This window comes from Syngnathus floridae, unplaced genomic scaffold, assembly GCF_059516105.1.
Source record: "Syngnathus floridae isolate MCC-2025c unplaced genomic scaffold, RoL_Sflo_1.0 HiC_scaffold_28, whole genome shotgun sequence".
In the NCBI taxonomy this organism is placed as follows: domain Eukaryota; kingdom Metazoa; phylum Chordata; class Actinopteri; order Syngnathiformes; family Syngnathidae; genus Syngnathus; species Syngnathus floridae.
The window spans coordinates 867568-887584 of NW_028284057.1; the positions used below are offsets into that span (position 1 = coordinate 867568).

At 45.9% G+C, this 20017-nt stretch overlaps 1 protein-coding gene across 1 annotated transcript; it reads left to right on the forward strand.

Annotated features, from left to right (window-relative positions):
* The first annotated feature begins 12885 nt into the window (after positions 1–12885).
* On the forward strand, positions 12886–15301 carry LOC148378817 (janus kinase and microtubule-interacting protein 3-like). The gene is made up of 8 exons (XM_088367715.1): positions 12886–12953; positions 13174–13236; positions 13323–13421; positions 13519–13752; positions 14145–14222; positions 14279–14512; positions 14592–14717; positions 15087–15301. Exons 1-7 carry the CDS (start codon positions 12894–12896, stop codon positions 14706–14708), a joined length of 885 nt encoding a protein of 294 aa, XP_088223841.1. The 5' UTR covers positions 12886–12893; the 3' UTR covers positions 14709–14717; positions 15087–15301.
* The last annotated feature ends 4716 nt before the right edge of the window (positions 15302–20017 follow it).

Below are 20017 nucleotides of genomic sequence, written 5' to 3' on the forward strand. Positions count from 1 at the left end.
CTTCAAACAAGTAAAGTCTGCCCATTTTGTGCCGTAGATTTTGTGTCTATGCCTAGTATTTAAACAAAATCATAATTTAAACGACTTCTTTCCTTCATTCACTTTGGAAATTTGGAATTGCAGCAAATCGAATTTTGCCAGGGAACAAAAATAGATCAATTAAACTAAATAAGTTTTCTTCCCATTAAATGAATTAAAAAAGTCTGTCTTGTAACCAGTCCTTTTCAAACAAGTAAAGTCTGCCCATTTTGTGCCGTCGATTTTGTGTTTATGCCTAGTATTTATACAAAATCATAATTTAAAGGACTTCATTCCTTCATTCACTTTGGAAATTTGGAATTGCAGCACATCAAATTTTGCCTGGGAAGAAAAGTAGATTAAATAAATTTAATAAGTCTTACTACTTCCCATTAAATAAATTAAATACGTCTTACTTGTTTCCACTCCTTTTCAAAACAGTAGTTTAAAACGAGGGCCCTTCACTCAATCTTTAACCTCAACCCCGCACGTTGTGTTGTATCTGTGAATCTTGGTTGTGGCCAAATGATAGTTTTCTTTCATTCGTTTAGGTTCCAAGAAAACTTGATGTAACTCTACTTTTAACTGCCGTTTCAGATAAGCGGGTATTACGTCGCAGTCATGTGCCGCGGATATGACGTAATTGCCCGAACCTCCGCCAAAATTCAAATCTGTTGGCGCGATGGCCGTGAGCCGCTGAGCAGCGACGATTATCAACAGAAATATCTTTATTTTCTGCTTGCAACTGGACCGTCTAGAGCGTACACGGTAAGTAACACTCATTGTGTTTAAGGAGATTTACGTTTGTAATAGCAGAAGTGTAGCCGCGTTGCGTTGTACGTGTGAAAATTGGTCGAGGCGAAATGTTAATGTTTAATTTCATTCCTTTAGGTTCCACGGTGTTTGTTGGCTGCAAGTTTTCCACTGCAAGAAGAGGCTCGTATCATTGACCAGGAGCGAGCTACAATGGTGAGTAGCCATAACATTTATGTTAAACACTTCCTATTTCATGTCTAACAGTACTTGATTTAACAAATAACCATAAATAAATACAGTGTGGGCACTGAAGTTAACATATGTGATTATACTGCCTAATCTGTCACAGAGTAGATTGTTGCAAAGTAATATAAGATCCAAAGTTGTAATTCAGAATAGTTTTCAAAAGAAGGCCATTAGAATTATATACAAGTACGATTACCCTTAACATAACAACAAGCTATTAATTAAATCACAAATTCTTCAATTCAAAGATTTGGTAGATTATCAGACAAATAATGTCTAACAGTAATTGATTTAACACATCACGATAAGTAGATTGAGTGTGGGCACTCTCAAGTTAACATATATGATTATACTGCCTAATCTGTTACAGAGTATGTTGTTGCCAAGTAATGTAGAATAGATCCAAAGTAGTAATCCAGAATAGTTTTGAAGAGGCCATTAGAATAATAAACAAATCTGATTACCTTGAACATAATAACAAGCTAAGTGTTTAATATGTCCTATGAAGTCAAAATTGGGCACCATCATGTGGTGAAATTTGGAATTGCATCACATCCAATTTTGCCTGGGAACAAACAGATTAAATAAATCTTAGTTTTGAATAAGCCACTCCTTCTCAAACAAGTAAACTCTGCCCATTTCGCGCAGTAGATGTTCTGTTGATATCTAGTATTTATACAAAGTCATAATTTAAATTGCTTTCAACCTTCATTCATCGGTTCAACCAACATTACTCGCTCTTATTACCAACTTGTATTGATTTAACTAAGCGTTTAATACTTCCTATCAGGTCTCAAGTCAAGATTTGGCAAAATACAATTTCAGCAAATCCAATTTTGCCAGGGAACAAAAATAGATTAAATAAACTAAATAAGTCCTCTTCCCATTAAATAAATCAGAAAAGTCTGTCTTGTAACCAGTCCTCTTCAAACAAGTAAAGTCTGCCCATTTTGTGCCGTAGATTTTGTGTCTATGCCTAGTATTTAAACAAAATCATAATTTAAACGACTTCTTTCCTTCATTCACTTTGGAAATTTGGAATTGCAGCAAATCGAATTTTGCCAGGGAACAAAAATAGATCAATTAAACTAAATAAGTCTTCTTCCCATTAAATAAATTAAAAAAGTCTGTCTTGTAACCAGTCCTTTTCAAACAAGTAAAGTCTGCCCATTTTGTGCCGTCAATTTTGTGTTAATGCCTAGTATTTATACAAAATCATAATTTAAAGGACTTCATTCCTTCATTCACTTTGGAAATTTGGAATTGCAGCACATCAAATTTTGCCTGGGAAGAAAAGTAGATTAAATAAATTTAATAAGTCTTACTAGTTCCCATTAAATAAATTAAATACGTCTTACTTGTTCCCACTCCTTTTCAAAAAAGTAGTTTAAAACGAGGTCCCTTCACTCAACCTTTAACCCTATTTATTCACCTTCTAGGCTAAGTGTTAAAGGCTAAGTGTTAGAGGCTAAAAGCCAGAGGCTAGGCGCCAGAGGCGAGTTTTTGTGGGCTGAAGTTTTAGTGGGGTTAGTGTGAATACAATCCAAAAGAATACAACAGAATACAATACAATAGAATATAATACATAGATTAAATTCAATAGCTCTTACTACTTCCCATTAAATAAATTAAATACGTCTTACTTGTTCCCAATCCTTTTCAAAAAAGTAGTTTAAAACGAGGGCCCTTCACTCAACCTTTAACCTCAACCCCGCACGTCACATTGTGTTGTATCTGTGAATGTCTGTTGTGGCCAAATGATAGTTTTCTTTCATTCGTTTAGGTTCCACGGTGTTTGTTGGCTATGTTTTCCACTGTCAGAAGGATGAAAATACAAAGTACAACGCTTGGACGTGGGCGAAGACGTCACCGGTGAGTCCTTCCTTCCTATTTATTTACCTTCTAGGTGCTAAAGGCTAAGTGTTAGAGGCTAAGTGTTAGAGGCTAAGTGTTAAAGGCAACACAATACGAACAACACAACACAATACGAACAACTCAACACAATATGAACAACACAATATGAAACACACAACACAATACGAACAACACAACACAATACGAACAACACAACACAATACGAACAACACAACACATTACGAACAACACAACACAATACGAAAAACACAACGATACTGCACTGAACAACACGATACCGCAATGAACAACACGATACCGCACTAAACAACACGATACCGCACTGAACAACACCATGCCGCACTGAACACCATGCCACACTGAACAACACCATGCCGCACTGAACAACATTATGCCGCACTGAACAACACCATGCCGCACTGAACAACACCATCCCGCACTGAACAACACCATGCCGCACTGAACAACACCATTCCGCACTGAACAACACCATGCCGCACTGAACAACATTATGCCGCACTGAACAACACCATGCCGCACTGAACAACACCATGCCGCACTGAACAACATTATGCCGCACTGAACAACACCATGCCGCACTGAACAACACCATCCCGCACTGAACAACACCATGCCGCATTGAACAACACCATGCCGCACTGAACAACACCATCCTGCACTGAACAACACCATGCCGCATTGAACAACACCATGCCGCACTGAACAACACCATCCTGCACTGAACAACACCATGCCGCATTGAACAACACCATGCCGCACTGAACAACACCATGCTGCACTGAACAACATTATGCTGCACTGAACAACACGATCCTGCATTGAACAACACCATGCCGCACTAAACAACATCATCCTGCACTGAACAACACCATGCCGCACTGAACAACACCATGCCGCACTGAACAACACCATGCCACAATGAACAACACCATCCAGCACTGAACAACACCATGCCGCATTGAACAACACCATGCCGCACTGAACAACACCATCCTGCACTGAACAACACCACCCCGCACTGAACAACACGATCCCGCATTGAACAACACCATGCCGCATTGAACAACACCATGCCGCATTGAACAACACCATGCCGCACTGAACAACACCATGCCGCAATGAACAACACCATCCCGCACTGAACAACACCATGCCGCACGGAACAACACCATGCCGCACTGAACAACACCATCCCGCACTGAACAACACCATGCCGCATTGAACAACACCATGCCGCACTGAACAACCCCATCCTGCACTGAACAACACCTACCCGCACTGAACAACACCATGCCGCACTGAACAACATTATGCCGCACTGAACAACACCATGCCGCACTGAACAACACCATGCCGCACTGAACAACACCATGCCGCACTGAACAACACCATGCCGCAATGAACAACACCATCCCGCACTGAACAACACCATGCCGCATTGAACAACACCATGCCGCACTGAACAACACCATCCTGCACTGAACAACACCACCCCGCACTGTACAACACCATCCCGCATTGAACAACACCATCCCGCACTGAACACCATGCCGCACTGAACAACACCATGCCGCACTGAACAACACCATGCCGCACTGAACAACACCATGCCGCACTGAACAACACCATGCCGCACTGAACAACACCATGCCACAATGAACAACACCATCCAGCACTGAACAACACCATGCCGCATTGAACAACACCATGCCGCACTGAACAACACCATCCTGCACTGAACAACACCACCCCGCACTGAACAACACGATCCCGCATTGAACAACACCATGCCGCATTGAACAACACCATGCCGCACTGAACAACACCATGCCGCACTGAACAACACCATGCTGCACTGAACAACACTATGCTGCACTGAACAACACCATGCCGCACTGAACAACACCATCCTGCACTGAACAACACCTACCCGCACTGAACAACACCATGCCGCACTGAACAACATTATGCCGCACTGAACAACACCATGCCGCACTGAACAACACCATGCCGCACTGAACAACACCATGCCGCACTGAACAACACCATGCCGCAATGAACAACACCATCCCGCACTGAACAACACCATGCCGCATTGAACAACACCATGCCGCACTGAACAACACCATCCTGCACTGAACAACACCACCCCGCACTGTACAACACGATCCCGCATTGAACAACACCATCCCGCACTGAACAACACCATGCCGCACTGAACAACACCATTCCGCACTGAACAACACCATGCCGCACTGAACAACACCATGCCGCACTGAACAACACCATGCCGCACTGAACAACACCATGCCGCACTGAACAACATTGTGCCGCACTGAACAACACCATGCCGCACTGAACAACACCATCCCGCACTGAACAACACCATGCCGCATTGAACAACACCATGCCGCACTGAGCAACACCATCCTGCACTGAACAACACCATCCCGCACTGAACAACACCATGCCGCACTGAACAACATTATGGCGCACTGAACAACATTATGCCGCACTGAACAACACCATGCCGCACTGAACAACACCATGCCGCACTGAACAACACCATGCCGCACTGAACAACATTATGCCGCACTGAACAACATTATGCCGCACTGAACAACACCATGCCGCACTGAACAACACCATGCCGCACTGAACAACACCATGCCGCACTGAACAACACGACGTCGCACTGAACAACACGACGCCGCACAGAACAACACGACGCCGCACAGAATAACACAACACCGCACAGAACAACACAATACCGCACAAACAGTTTTAGATAATATTACGTCGCAGTCATGTGACGCGGACATGACGTCAATAGGCGGAACTCACGGCAAAATTATACTCCGTGGGCGTGGCTTGCAACAGGAAGTAGGAAAGCGGCAATTCTGGCAAACAAGACACAGCGGTTAGTAACACGATGACTAAGAAGGCAAATATTTTTGTTTTCAGCTTGCAACTTGACCGTCTAGAGCGTACAAGGTAATTACAACTGTTTTTTTTGAGCCCTGAAAAGCGAGGGAGTTTGGCGTTTGGGAGGAACGTCGAACTCGGCGTCTGCTTCCAGCCACAGACGCCAAATTTCGACGATTATTTCGACTGGTCAACGGTTGTAAATTATTGCGTTGACTAAAAACTTTATTTAACTCTACTCTTAACTTTGCCGTTTCAGATATGCGGGTATTACACCGCGGAAATGACGTCAATAGGCTGAACTCTCGCCAAAATTCAAATCTGTGGGCGCAATGGCCTTGAGCGAGACACCGGATACAAACACGACGATTATCAACAGAAATATCTTTATTTTCTGCTTGCAAGTGGACCGTCTAGAGCGTACACGGTAAGTACAACTCATTGTGTTTAAAAAGATTTACGTTTGTGTAGTTTGCGTTGCGTTGTATCTGTGAATGTTGGTTGAGGCTAAATGTTAATGTTTAATTTCATTCCTTTAGGTTCCACGGTGTTTGTTGGCTGTATGTTTTCCACTGCAAGAAGAGGCTCGTATCATTGACCAGCAGGAGCTACAATGGTGAGTACCCCTTTCGTCTTCCATTTATGTTAAACACTTCCTATTTCATGTCTAACAGTACTCGATTTAACAAATAACCATAAATAAATACAGTGTGGGCAGTCAAGTTAACATATGTGATTATCCTGCCTAATATGTTTATCACAAATATGTCACTAATCACTAATATGTTTATTTGTTTATCACAACACCTTTGGACCTTCAGCAATCGATTATTTCCCTTCATCTACAGAGAGACAGAACGATGGTGTCTTAAACATCTCATTCATTTCACCAAATAACTTCACGCAGGTGGATAACGGCCGTCTCGGTCACGCTATGTTGCGTGATGCAGTTTTGAAGAACCAAATGCATTTATTCAATGAATAAGTCAAGCTAGTTCTATGTTTATGATGTTGTAAGTTACGGTACCGATTGAAGTTGAGTTCGAAGCCAGTGGAAAACAGCGCTGCGTTTGTGCTCTCCAGGTACAAATGTTGTGATCTCTGACTGACGACCGGGCGAGACTCGAGTAAGAGATGTCCAAACGAGCTCCGGCAGGGCGGGCCAAGGCGGAGCGAACGGACGCCCTTCAGGTCGCCAATGACGAGCTGAGAACCAAACTGATGGACGTCCAGTTAGAACTTCAGCAGGAGAAGAACAAGGTGAAAACCTCAACAGACAGACACTGCCTGCCTCCCTGCCTGCCTCCCTGCCTGCCTCCCTCCCTCCCTCCCAGATTTCCCGATGTAGATTAGACATGCGTGTGCCATGACTGTGTCAGCCTACATCAACAAATGCACCGAGGACGTCAGCACCACTAAGAATATCATCACCCGGGGCAACCAACGACCCTGGATGACTGAGGAGGTACGTCAAACGCTACGAGCGCGGAACTCTGCCTTCAAGTCTGGCGACAAGGAGAAACTGAGGACAGCGAGAGCCAACTTGAACCGTGCCATCAGGATAGCGAAGCGAGACCACAGTCGAAAATTTCAGGATCGTTTCCACGACGTCAAAAACATCAGGAGTATGTGGCAAGGCATACGGGCGATTACAGACTACAACTCACCCTCCCCCCCCCCCCCCCCCCCCCCCCCCGGTGGGTGTAGTTGATGCTGACTTTCTAAATGGTCTAAATAACTTCTTTGGGAGGTTCGAGGCACTAAACGGCACTCCAGCAGTTAAAACTGTCCCCCATCAGAAAGAGGAGGTACTCTGCCTTGACTCCGCCGATGTGTTGAAGACCCTGAGGAGAGTCAACCCCTGTAAGGCCCCTGGCCCCGACAACATTCCTGGGCGTGTGTTCAGGGAATGTGCAAGTCATCTGGCTGGGGTCATCACAGACATTTTTAACACCTCGCTGGGCCAAGCCACAGTGCCGGCGTGCTTTAAGACTGCCTCCATCATTCCGGTGCCGAAGAAACCTCAAATCACCTCATTTAATGATTACCGGCCTGTTGCACTGACTCCGGTTATGATGAAGTGCTTCGAAAGGCTGCTTAAAGGTCACATCGTTTCCAGACTCCCCCTATTATTTGACCCGTTCCAGTTTGCCGACCGGCAAAACCGCTCCACTCAGGACGCCATCTCCTCCGTTCTTCACCTGAGCCTGGCTCACCTGGAGGAGAAGAACACCCATGTGCGGATGCTGTTCCTGGACTTCAGCTCAGCGTTTAACACCATCATCCCACAGCATCTGGTAGGAAAATTGGAACACCTGGGCTTCAACACCCCCCTTCGCAACTGGCTGCTAGACTTCCTCACCAACAGACCTCAGTCAGTCCGGGTCGGACAGAACACCTCTGATGTCATCACCCTCAGCACAGGCTCCCCTCAGGGCTGCGTCCTGAGCCCCCTGCTGTTCACCCTGATGACACACGACTGCGTCCTCAGGTTCACCACCAATCACATCGTGAAGTCAGCAGACGACACAACGGTGGTGGGGCTCATCAGAGACAACAACGACCTGGACTACAGAGAGGAGGTGGAGCAGCTGGTGGGCTGGTGCAGAGAAAACAGCCTGATCCTGAATGAGGAGAAGATGAAGGAGATCGTCGTCGACTTCAGGAAAAAACAGCCTCACCACGCTCCACTGATCATCAACAGCTCAGCTGTGGAGGTGGTCAGCACCACCAAATTCCTGGGGGTCCACATCACAGAAGACCTCACCTGGACTATGAACACTACGGCACTGGTCAAGAGGGCACAGAAGCGCTTGTACTTCCTGCGGAGGATGAGGAGAGCCCACCTGCCCCCACCCATCATGAGGACGTTCTACAGGAGCACCATAGAGAGCATTCTGACAAGCTGTCTCTCTGTATGGTGTGGAGGCTGCACCGCCTCCGATTGGAAGAACGTGAGGAGAGTGGTGAGGACAGCAGAGAGGATCATAGGGGCTCCTCTTCCCTCCATTCAGGACATTTCATCTCAGCGCTGCATGTCCCGTGCCCGTAACATCATCAATGACCCATCACACCCCCACCATGGACTGTTCTCCCTGCTGCCCTCTGGGAAGAGGTTTGCAGCATCCGCTGCAGGTCCACCAGGTTCTGCAACAGCTTTTTCCCTGCTGTCATCAGACTGTTGAACACTAGAACTGTTGAGCTCTAAACTGAACTCTGCATCACACATTCACAGAACTGTACTTTATGACACTACGGACCTCTATCTTGCACTATCTCGCACTACCAACTTTACTGAACTTGTATAAACCCTTTAAATAGAAGTTTAATACATGGTTTAGCATTCCTCTGCACACTCTTGAATACTGTTTTGCCTACTTGCACTATTGCATAATTATCACTGCTGCACTTTATACTTATTTTTAATATATATATATATATATATATATATATAGTATATGTATATATATATATTTTCATAGGATATGTTACTTCTATTCAACTGCAATATCACTACTTTGTTGTAAGACGTATGCAATGGAATTTCGTTTTGTATGCACCATGTGCAGACAAGATGACAATAAAGTTTGTCTAAGTCTAAGTCTAAGTCATGTCAGGTCAGCTGTCTGGAGAGAGAGAGAAGTCAGGACCTGCGGGCGGAGCACCACCGTGCCACCGCCGCCATGACGGAACTCAAAAGCAAACTCCATGAGGAGAAGCAGAAAGAGTTAGCCATTACCAGGGAGACATTACTGCGGCAGCATGAAATGGAGCTGATGAGAGTGATCAAAATCAAAGATGGAGAGATCCAGCGACTGAATGCCTTGGTCCTCAGCCTGAGGGACGGCTCCATGGACAAGGTGATCCGCTCTATCCGTGTCTGACTATCCGCACGCCACGTCGGGCTTCGATGCGGCCGCTACCGTATTGTGTAGCTTGTCCCCAGTAAGCGTCGCGGCGCTCCGTTGCGGTCTCAACGGCCCGGTGTGGCGCAATGTCTGCTCAGGTGAGGAGGGGGGGCGCTTTGCTGGCGGAGGTGGAGGAGACGCGGCGGTGTCGGGAGACCGAGCGGCGTCGCCTCCACCAGGAGCGCGGAAGAAGCCCTGGCAGCGGCCCAGCAGGCCTGGCAGTCCCGAGCGGCCGAGCTCCGATCGGCTCATCACCAGCATCGGGAGGAGCTGAGCCGAACCAAGAGAGACTGCGAGAGGGAGATCCGCCGACTGGTAGGACTGATCAGATGCGCGGTGCGTGGCTATGTTCCCAATTTCGTTGTATACCTGCAGTGCAATGACACCTAAGGCATTCTATTCTATTCTATTTCACAAGAAGAAAATGTCCGGTTGCTCGCTTCGCTTTTGTCACAGCAAAGGTGTTCTAGTCGATTCAAGAAAAAAATTGGCCGGTTGCTCTCTTTGTTTTTGTCACAATTCTGGCAAATGAGTTTGCCCGCCTGCCTGAGCGCTCCCCGTTTGTACATCCAGACGGATGAGATCAAGCTGAAAGACAGAGCGGTTAGTGTTTTGGATGAAGCCCTGGGGCCGGCCACGTCCACCGCCTTCAGCTGCAGACTCAGGCTGCCGAGCAGCAGATCGCTGCCCTGAGGGATTCCCAAAGGGCGGGCCTAAACTACCCTGGAAGTGGGGTCAACGCCGCTACTAGCAATCCTCTTCATTGCGTAAGCCACCTCATCACACACTTGCAGTACGCATGACTTAGTTCGTTGCTGGAGGAAGGTAGCACAAAAACAGTTTTGAACTTTGAACGAGTGCTTGTGTGTGTGTGTTGCGGGGCGTTTTCAGTCTCAGGAGGATCGGGACACGCGACGGTTTCATCTGAAAATCGCTGAGCTCAGCGCAGTCATCAGGAAACTGGAGGATCGAAACGCCCTGCTTTCTGAAGAGCGCAATGAACTGGTAATTTATTGACGGCACGCTTGAAGGTTTGCGCTACGTTTGATGCGCGCCATCCAGCGAGGCACCCATTGCGCTTGCTTATTAGTTGAGCGGCGCGGCGAGTCGGTTGCCTGGTAGATGTCTTTTATTGGGAGCCAAAGCCACGATTCCGTTCAAACCGATGCAAAAGGAATGGATACGTTCTGGCCCGCGTGTTGTGCGTCTTTCACATCCCGCACTTCATGCTTGCAGCTAAAGCGACTGAGAGAAACAGAAAGCCAGTTTCTGCCACTCCTGTACAAAAACAAACGCCTGAGCAGGAAGAATGAAGAACTCTCGCTGGTGCTGTGCCGCCTTGAAAACAAAGTGCGCTTTGTCACCCAGGAGAACGAGGAGATGGCAAGCTTGGTAAGTCGACGCGGACAACGGCGGCGTGCCAACAGAGTCCACTGCATTTGTGTTCCACAGAGAAGGCCTAGTTCGCTCAATGACCTGGACCGCGGTTGCGGCCAGCAGGACGGTGAAATGGAGTTCCTTCAAGTTGTGGAGCAGCGGCACATCATCGACGACTTGTCCAAGGTCTTCAGGCAGGCGACTCGGTGCACGTACGGCAGCGCCGCGCTCGCTCGCTGTCGCCAGGAAACCTTTTCCGTCCAAAGCTTGGCCGGCGGCCGCCATCCAAAAAATTGGCCCCTTAAATTCCGACCTTTCAAGCAGGAGCATTGTGCGCACGCGTTTGAACACGCTTTAGACTTGTTTTGCCGTTTTCAGCAGCTCAAAGCTCCCGTTTTGTCAGCGCCTTTGCCACTCGCTGTGCGCTGAAAACGACGGACTTGCCCGGCTGCTCAGCCCGTCAACCATGAGCCGCGAGCGCGACGTCATTGTCCGTAGGCAGCTAGTGGCAAAATGCACCCTGTTAGAGTTGCGCTCGCTCCAACTTATTTTGCAAGAACCACACGGGAGACAAGTAAGTTCTTTTGGACACCTGCAGGTGGAGAGTCCATCCGTTGTACGAATGAAGTCTGACTCTCGGCTCCTGCACGAGCATTTTAATTAAGAGAAACAGGGTGGGTGTAAGAGTGGATTGAATAGAGGAAGCCCTTGACCTCTAGTCAAAACATAGCAAGGGGTGTTTTACGACTTTGTGTAGGAAGGGATAAGCGATAGGGATAAATAAGGGATAAATAATATTATTTATTACAGGTTGCAGTCAAAGTCAAAGCAACATAATGATACGATAAAGATAATCTGGAAAACCCTGACACACCCTGTAGTTGTCACTTTTGGAAAAGACGAGCGTCCCTCCAATCATCGCCGGTGACGTGTTTTTCAGGCTCTGGAGACAGGAGCTCATGTCAGAAATGTCATTGTGAGTCGCGTTTGTTTCTGCGCCGGAGCCATTCGTTCCCTTTGCATCCAAAGAATCTCAAAGGCGGATTATTTGTGTCGACAGGAGAGAGATTTGCTGCTACGATACCGACGTCGAGAATCTCTGAGGAGGAACAAAGCGTGAGGTCCTGCAAGGTGAGTCTGTTTGTTTGCGGCTGCTTGGTGTTGCGCAAGATGAAATGGCCTTTTTCTCGCTATCGTTCCTCTCGTCGATTCATCGTGAGGTGTCGCTTCAGTTTGTTCAGAGAGATGTTTGCTTCCGCGCCCGCAGGTCATCGAAACATTTTACGGCTACGACGAAGACGTGTTGGTGGACTCGGACGGATCGTCCTTGTCTTTTCACACCGACAGAACCCCCGACACGGAACCCGAAGAGGTAGCCCGCCATTTCTGCCAGCGTATTGGCACCAAACATTCCTCTTCAGCCTGGAATCGGACTCGTCTTTGCGTCGCGGGTGCTTTGTCGCCGGTCTGACTGATTCTGGTACTAGTGCTGTGTTGCATTGGTGTGTGCATGAAGAGGCGGAGCTTCGCTACCGCCAGCTGACGCAAGAATATCAAGCGCTGCAACGAGCCTACGCTCTGCTAGCCCAGACCAGCGAAGGGGACTACGACGCCGAGAAGGAGATCAAGGTGGCGCCCCTTTCCGCAACCCCCGGCCGGGTCGCAGCCTCCCCGTTCTCACCCAGCCTCGGGTGTTCTCTGGTCTGAAAGGAGGAGGAGGAGCCTCCCTCCTCCTCCTTTCAGACCAGAGAAAAGCTGATGGTAGAAATGGGTCACTATCAAAGCAGAGTAGCAGATCTGGAGTCAGCGCTGAAGCAACAAGGACAGGTAAGCTCATCAATGAGCACACCTTTTTCTCAGACAAAATAGCTACATTCTTCAGTCACTCATTCGTCTGGCATTACTGGACCAACCCCCCCCCCCCCCCCCCCCGAACGTGGCTGGGAAAATGCGGAGAAAAGCAAATGTCATTTTCCAGTCAACCAAAGAATTTGTGGATGAAAATGACACAACATTCCAAAGCTGTCCACGCGTTTGTCTCTTCTAGAATGTCAAGTGGGTGGAGGAGAAGCAGCTGCTGCGTCAGAGCAATCAGCAGTTGGCCGAAAAGGTGACGGAAAGAAAGGCGCTGGGCGGAGTCGCTTGGCGTCACACCCGTCGGGAAGCCCCGCAGATGAGGTCTGACTGTCTTTTCAGGTCAGGCGGATGGAGGCGGAAGAAGCGCGTCTGAAAGAGCACATCCAGGATATCCGAGACCAAAACGAACTGCTTGAGTTCCGCATCCTGGAGCTGGAGGTGGGAAGACTCGCACAAGCGTGTTGAGGCCAGAGATGTGACGGACGGACGGACGGACGGACGGACGGACGGACGGATGCATGCCTCTGCCTTTCAGGAGAGGGAGTGGCGCTCCCCCGTCTTGAAGTTTCTGCAAGTCCGTTTCCCAGACGGCCTCAGCCCTTTGCAGATCTACTGCGAGGCCGAGGGCGTGAGCGTACGTAAGGCGTCCCTCGCAACCCTAACCTTAACCCGAGGTCCCAGAACACCTTACATTGCTCCTTGCGCCTTTCCCCCGGACATCGTCATCAGTGATCTGATGAAGAAGCTGGACATCCTGGGCTATAACGCCGTAAGTGTATGTCGAACTCCTTATGTTCGCACTCCACGAGACTCGGCGGCTCAAATGTGACTTTTGGAAGGCTTTGCGCTGAAAGAAGCTTGTTGACGCTGTGCCTTTGGGCTCTTGCAGAATCTCACCAACGAGGAGCAGGTGGTCGTGATTCACGCCAGGACCCTTCTCACCCTAGCCGAGAAGGTAACGCGCACGTCCACGCACGCTCTCGCATTCTGCTTATGTGACAGCAGCCTTTCCTCAGTGGTTAGAATACATCAAAGTGACCAAGTCAGCACTTCAACAGAAGATGTTGGACATTGAAAGTGAGAAGGTAGACAGACACGCGACATCAGCCAAGGGGAACTCCGGCAATGTGCCCCAACAATTCTGACCTTGAGCTGTGCTAGGATATGTTCTGCAAGCAGAAGGGCTACCTGGATGAAGAGTTGGACTTCAGGAAGTGTTCCATGGACCAGGCTCATAAGGTAAGCCGCCCTCAAATCTCCCGCCGGACCACTGATGGACGAGGATTGCGGCCCAGAGGATCCTGGAGCTGGAGGCCATGTTGTACGAGGCGCTACCGCAGCGGGACTGCCCCGCCACGGACGGCGAAAAAGCCAGCCACGCTGGCGTGAATGACGTGCTGACGGCGGATCAGAGAGAAGAGCTTAGGAGCGCCGTGGACCAATGGAAGCGAGCCCTGATGTGCGAGTTGAGGGAGCGCGACGCTTGCATCCTCCAAGAGAGAATGGATCTGCTGCACAGCGCGCAACAGGTAAGGGCCCAAAGCCAGCCCGGCACTTACTTGCACGCTTACTGGCTTTTGAATGCCACTTTCCATTTGTCCGTCCTAGAGGAACAAAGAGCTGAAAGAATTCATCGAAGCTCAGAAGAGACAAATCAAACAATTGGAGGAGAAGTTTCTGTTTCTCTTTCTATTCTTCTCCTTGGCCTTCATTCTGTGGCCCTAACACCAGCTGGTGAGTGAGCTCCAGCGGCACCGCACTCGACACCTCCGATACACTGCCAGCCGGTCTCAGACGTTGGCAGACGCTCCGATGCCAACGTATACCCCCCGCCACGGTGACAGAGGCACCGCGTCACACCGGCGCTCATCCAATCAGAAGGCAGGAAAAGCAAATTCACATGCAGGGCACTTTTGAACCAGAAGAGAGCGCCACAAAAAACGGTTGTTGCCCCAAACGCGCACTAAAAAGGGTCAGAATAACAAGAGTCCCACTGGCCAGCCGGGGCCACCCGTCCAGCTGTTTCTTCAGGGGGGAAAAAAATTGGAGTTACCGGTGAGTACATTTTGCATTTAGCTCTGCTTTTCTGCTTCTGTCTTCAAGTGTGTGGCATCCTGCGATCAAAGATTCAGCCAACCCCAAAGCGGTTGACCTCAACGTCCCACCACCATGCCTACCAGAGCAGGTGACGTGATGCTTTGGACATCCTTCCGTCTCAGATGCCCAAAAGTACTCTTTGCCACATCTGCGGCAATACGGTGTCTTTTCAAAGGTGCAAATAAATCCAGCGTGGGCGGAACACGCACGTCTTCGGTTTTTCCCGCTTTGTTTGTGTGACAGCTGTTGTGAAAATTTTATACAAATAAAGTTGTATAGTACAGGTTTGGCCAAGCCGCAACTCCCGAACCGCATGCGGCTCTTTTATGTTCATATCAACATTTGTGTGTGTGTGTGTGTGTGTGTGTGTGGGGGGGGGGGGGTTGTGCGTGTTGGCTTCACTTGAGTTCAATTTGGTATTTTGGTCAAAAGCGCATGTGGTGAAATTCCACAAAGTAGGATGGGCAAACACATTTCTTTAAACTATGAGTGTCAATTGGGCTCTTGAAATGGCAGGGAAAAGATGCACAGCAAAACGAAAATACGTAGATGAACACAGGACGTTTTAATCAGAGTGGGAAAGTTTCTATTTTTTGTTGAACGTGATGGCAAACCATTCTGCCTGATATGTCAGACCTCAGCGCATTTCAAAGATTCAAATCTTCAGCGCCATGCACTTAAGCTCACTCCATGCTAACATTGATCAGGCGTCGAACCCGCAACATCATGCTTAAGAGGTGGCCATGCTAACCAGTGCGCCATTATGTCAACGCATAATAACTGTAAGTCTACTGATCAAAACAGCGGTTACTACATGACGTCGCTACGTCGTGGTCACGTGACGCAGACAAGACGTCAATGGACGTGGGCAGAGTTAACTTGTTTAAAAGGGAGTGGGCAGAAGAAATATTTAATTTATTTAAATCTATTTTGAGTGCACACCATTATGCCAATGCATAACAACTGTAAATCTACTAAACAAAACAGCGGTTGCTATATCGTCTGCCACGTCGTGGTCACGTGACGCGGACGTGACGTCGACGCCTACTTTACATCCCACCGATCACAGGACCCCTCGGCTGCATAACCGTGCCCCCTTCCCAACCAATCGGATTTGCTATACGCGAAAACGACGCCAATGGAAAGAGCTTCCGCCCAAATTTAAATCCGTGGGCGTGGCTCGCAGCAGGAAGTAGGAAAATGGCGGCGATGTTGACAAAGACACAGCGGATGGTAACATACGACTAACAAGAGAAATATTTTTATTTTCTGCTTGCAACTGGACCGTCCAGAGCGTACACGGTAAGTACAACTCATCGTTTTTTAAAAAGAAGTACTTTTGTTGCCCTGAAAAGCGAGTGAGCGTGGCGTTTGTGGGGGACGTCGAATTTCGACGATTCTTTCTGGTCAACGGTTGTAAATGATTGTGTTGATTAAAAAAGAAAACTATGTAACTCTACTTTTAACTGCCGTTTCAGATAGATTTGGAATTGCATCACATCCAATTTTGCCTGGGAACAAACAGATTAAATAAATCTTAGTTTTGAATAAGCCACTCCTTCTCAAACAAGTAAACTCTGCCCATTTTGCGCAGTAGATGTTCTGTTAATATCTAGTATTTATACAAAGTCATAATTTAAATTGCTTTCAACCTTCATTCATCGGTTCAACCAACATTACTCGCTCTTATTACCAACTTGTATTGATTTAACTAAGCGTTTAATACTTCCTATCAGGTCTCAAATCGAGATTTGGCAAAATACAATTTCAGCAAATCCAATTTTGCCAGGGAACAAAAATAGATTAAATAAACTAAATAAGTCCTCTTCCCATTAAATAAATCAGAAAAGTCTGTCTTGTAACCAGTCCTCTTCAAACAAGTAAAGTCTGCCCATTTTGTGCCGTAGATTTTGTGTCTATGCCTAGTATTTAAACAAAATCATAATTTAAACGACTTCTTTCCTTCATTCACTTTGGAAATTTGGAATTGCAGCAAATCGAATTTTGCCAGGGAACAAAAATAGATCAATTAAACTAAATACGTTTTCTTCCCATTAAATGAATTAAAAAAGTCTGTCTTGTAACCAGTCCTTTTCAAACAAGTAAAGTCTGCCCATTTTGTGCCGTCGATTTTGTGTTTATGCCTAGTATTTATACAAAATCATAATTTAAAGGACTTCATTCCTTCATTCACTTTGGAAATTTGGAATTGCAGCACATCAAATTTTGCCTGGGAAGAAAAGTAGATTAAATAAATTTAATAAGTCTTACTACTTCCCATTAAATAAATTAAATACGTCTTACTTGTTTCCACTCCTTTTCAAAACAGTAGTTTAAAACGAGGGCCCTTCACTCAATCTTTAACCTCAACCCCGCACGTTGTGTTGTATCTGTGAATCTTGGTTGTGGCCAAATGATAGTTTTCTTTCATTCGTTTAGGTTCCAAGAAAACTTGATGTAACTCTACTTTTAACTGCCGTTTCAGATAAGCGGGTATTACGTCGCAGTCATGTGCCGCGGATATGACGTAATTGCCCGAACCTCCGCCAAAATTCAAATCTGTTGGCGCGATGGCCGTGAGCCGCTGAGCAGCGACGATTATCAACAGAAATATCTTTATTTTCTGCTTGCAACTGGACCGTCTAGAGCGTACACGGTAAGTAACACTCATTGTGTTTAAGGAGATTTACGTTTGTAATAGCAGAAGTGTAGCCGCGTTGCGTTGTACGTGTGAAAATTGGTCGAGGCGAAATGTTAATGTTTAATTTCATTCCTTTAGGTTCCACGGTGTTTGTTGGCTGCAAGTTTTCCACTGCAAGAAGAGGCTCGTATCATTGACCAGGAGCGAGCTACAATGGTGAGTAGCCATAACATTTATGTTAAACACTTCCTATTTCATGTCTAACAGTACTTGATTTAACAAATAACCATAAATAAATACAGTGTGGGCACTGAAGTTAACATATGTGATTATACTGCCTAATCTGTCACAGAGTAGATTGTTGCAAAGTAATATAAGATCCAAAGTTGTAATTCAGAATAGTTTTCAAAAGAAGGCCATTAGAATTATATACAAGTACGATTACCCTTAACATAACAACAAGCTATTAATTAAATCACAAATTCTTCAATTCAAAGATTTGGTAGATTATCAGACAAATAATGTCTAACAGTAATTGATTTAACACATCACGATAAGTAGATTGAGTGTGGGCACTCTCAAGTTAACATATATGATTATACTGCCTAATCTGTTACAGAGTATGTTGTTGCCAAGTAATGTAGAATAGATCCAAAGTAGTAATCCAGAATAGTTTTGAAGAGGCCATTAGAATAATAAACAAATCTGATTACCTTGAACATAATAACAAGCTAAGTGTTTAATATGTCCTATGAAGTCAAAATTGGGCACCATCATGTGGTGAAATTTGGAAATGCATCACATCCAATTTTGCCTGGGAACAAACAGATTAAATAAATCTTAGTTTTGAATAAGCCACTCCTTCTCAAACAAGTAAACTCTGCCCATTTCGCGCAGTAGATGTTCTGTTGATATCTAGTATTTATACAAAGTCATAATTTAAATTGCTTTCAACCTTCATTCATCGGTTCAACCAACATTACTCGCTCTTATTACCAACTTGTATTGATTTAACTAAGCGTTTAATACTTCCTATCAGGTCTCAAGTCAAGATTTGGCAAAATACAATTTCAGCAAATCCAATTTTGCCAGGGAACAAAAATAGATTAAATAAACTAAATAAGTCTTCTTCCCATTAAATAAATCAGAAAAGTCTGTCTTGTAACCAGTCCTCTTCAAACAAGTAAAGTCTGCCCATTTTGTGCCGTAGATTTTGTGTCTATGCCTAGTATTTAAACAAAATCATAATTTAAACGACTTCTTTCCTTCATTCACTTTGGAAATTTGGAATTGCAGCAAATCGAATTTTGCCAGGGAACAAAAATAGATCAATTAAACTAAATAAGTCTTCTTCCCATTAAATAAATTAAAAAAGTCTGTCTTGTAACCAGTCCTTTTCAAACAAGTAAAGTCTGCCCATTTTGTGCCGTCAATTTTGTGTTAATGCCTAGTATTTATACAAAATCATAATTTAAAGGACTTCATTCCTTCATTCACTTTGGAAATTTGGAATTGCAGCACATCAAATTTTGCCTGGGAAGAAAAGTAGATTAAATACATTTAATAAGTCTTACTAGTTCCCATTAAATAAATTAAATACGTCTTACTTGTTCCCACTCCTTTTCAAAAAAGTAGTTTAAAACGAGGTCCCTTCACTCAACCTTTAACCCTATTTATTCACCTTCTAGGCTAAGTGTTAAAGGCTAAGTGTTAGAGGCTAAAAGCCAGAGGCTAGGCGCCAGAGGCGAGTTTTTGTGGGCTGAAGTTTTAGTGGGGTTAGTGTGAATACAATCCAAAAGAATACAACAGAATACAATACAATAGAATATAATACATAGATTAAATTCAATAGCTCTTACTACTTCCCATTAAATAAATTAAATACGTCTTACTTGTTCCCAATCCTTTTCAAAAAAGTAGTTTAAAACGAGGGCCCTTCACTCAACCTTTAACCTCAACCCCGCACGTCACATTGTGTTGTATCTGTGAATGTCTGTTGTGGCCAAATGATAGTTTTCTTTCATTCGTTTAGGTTCCACGGTGTTTGTTGGCTATGTTTTCCACTGTCAGAAGGATGAAAATACAAAGTACAACGCTTGGACGTGGGCGAAGACGTCACCGGTGAGTCCTTCCTTCCTATTTATTTACCTTCTAGGTGCTAAAGGCTAAGTGTTAGAGGCTAAGTGTTAGAGGCTAAGTGTTAAAGGCAACACAATACGAACAACACAACACAATACGAACAACTCAACACAATATGAACAACACAATATGAAACACACAACACAATACGAACAAC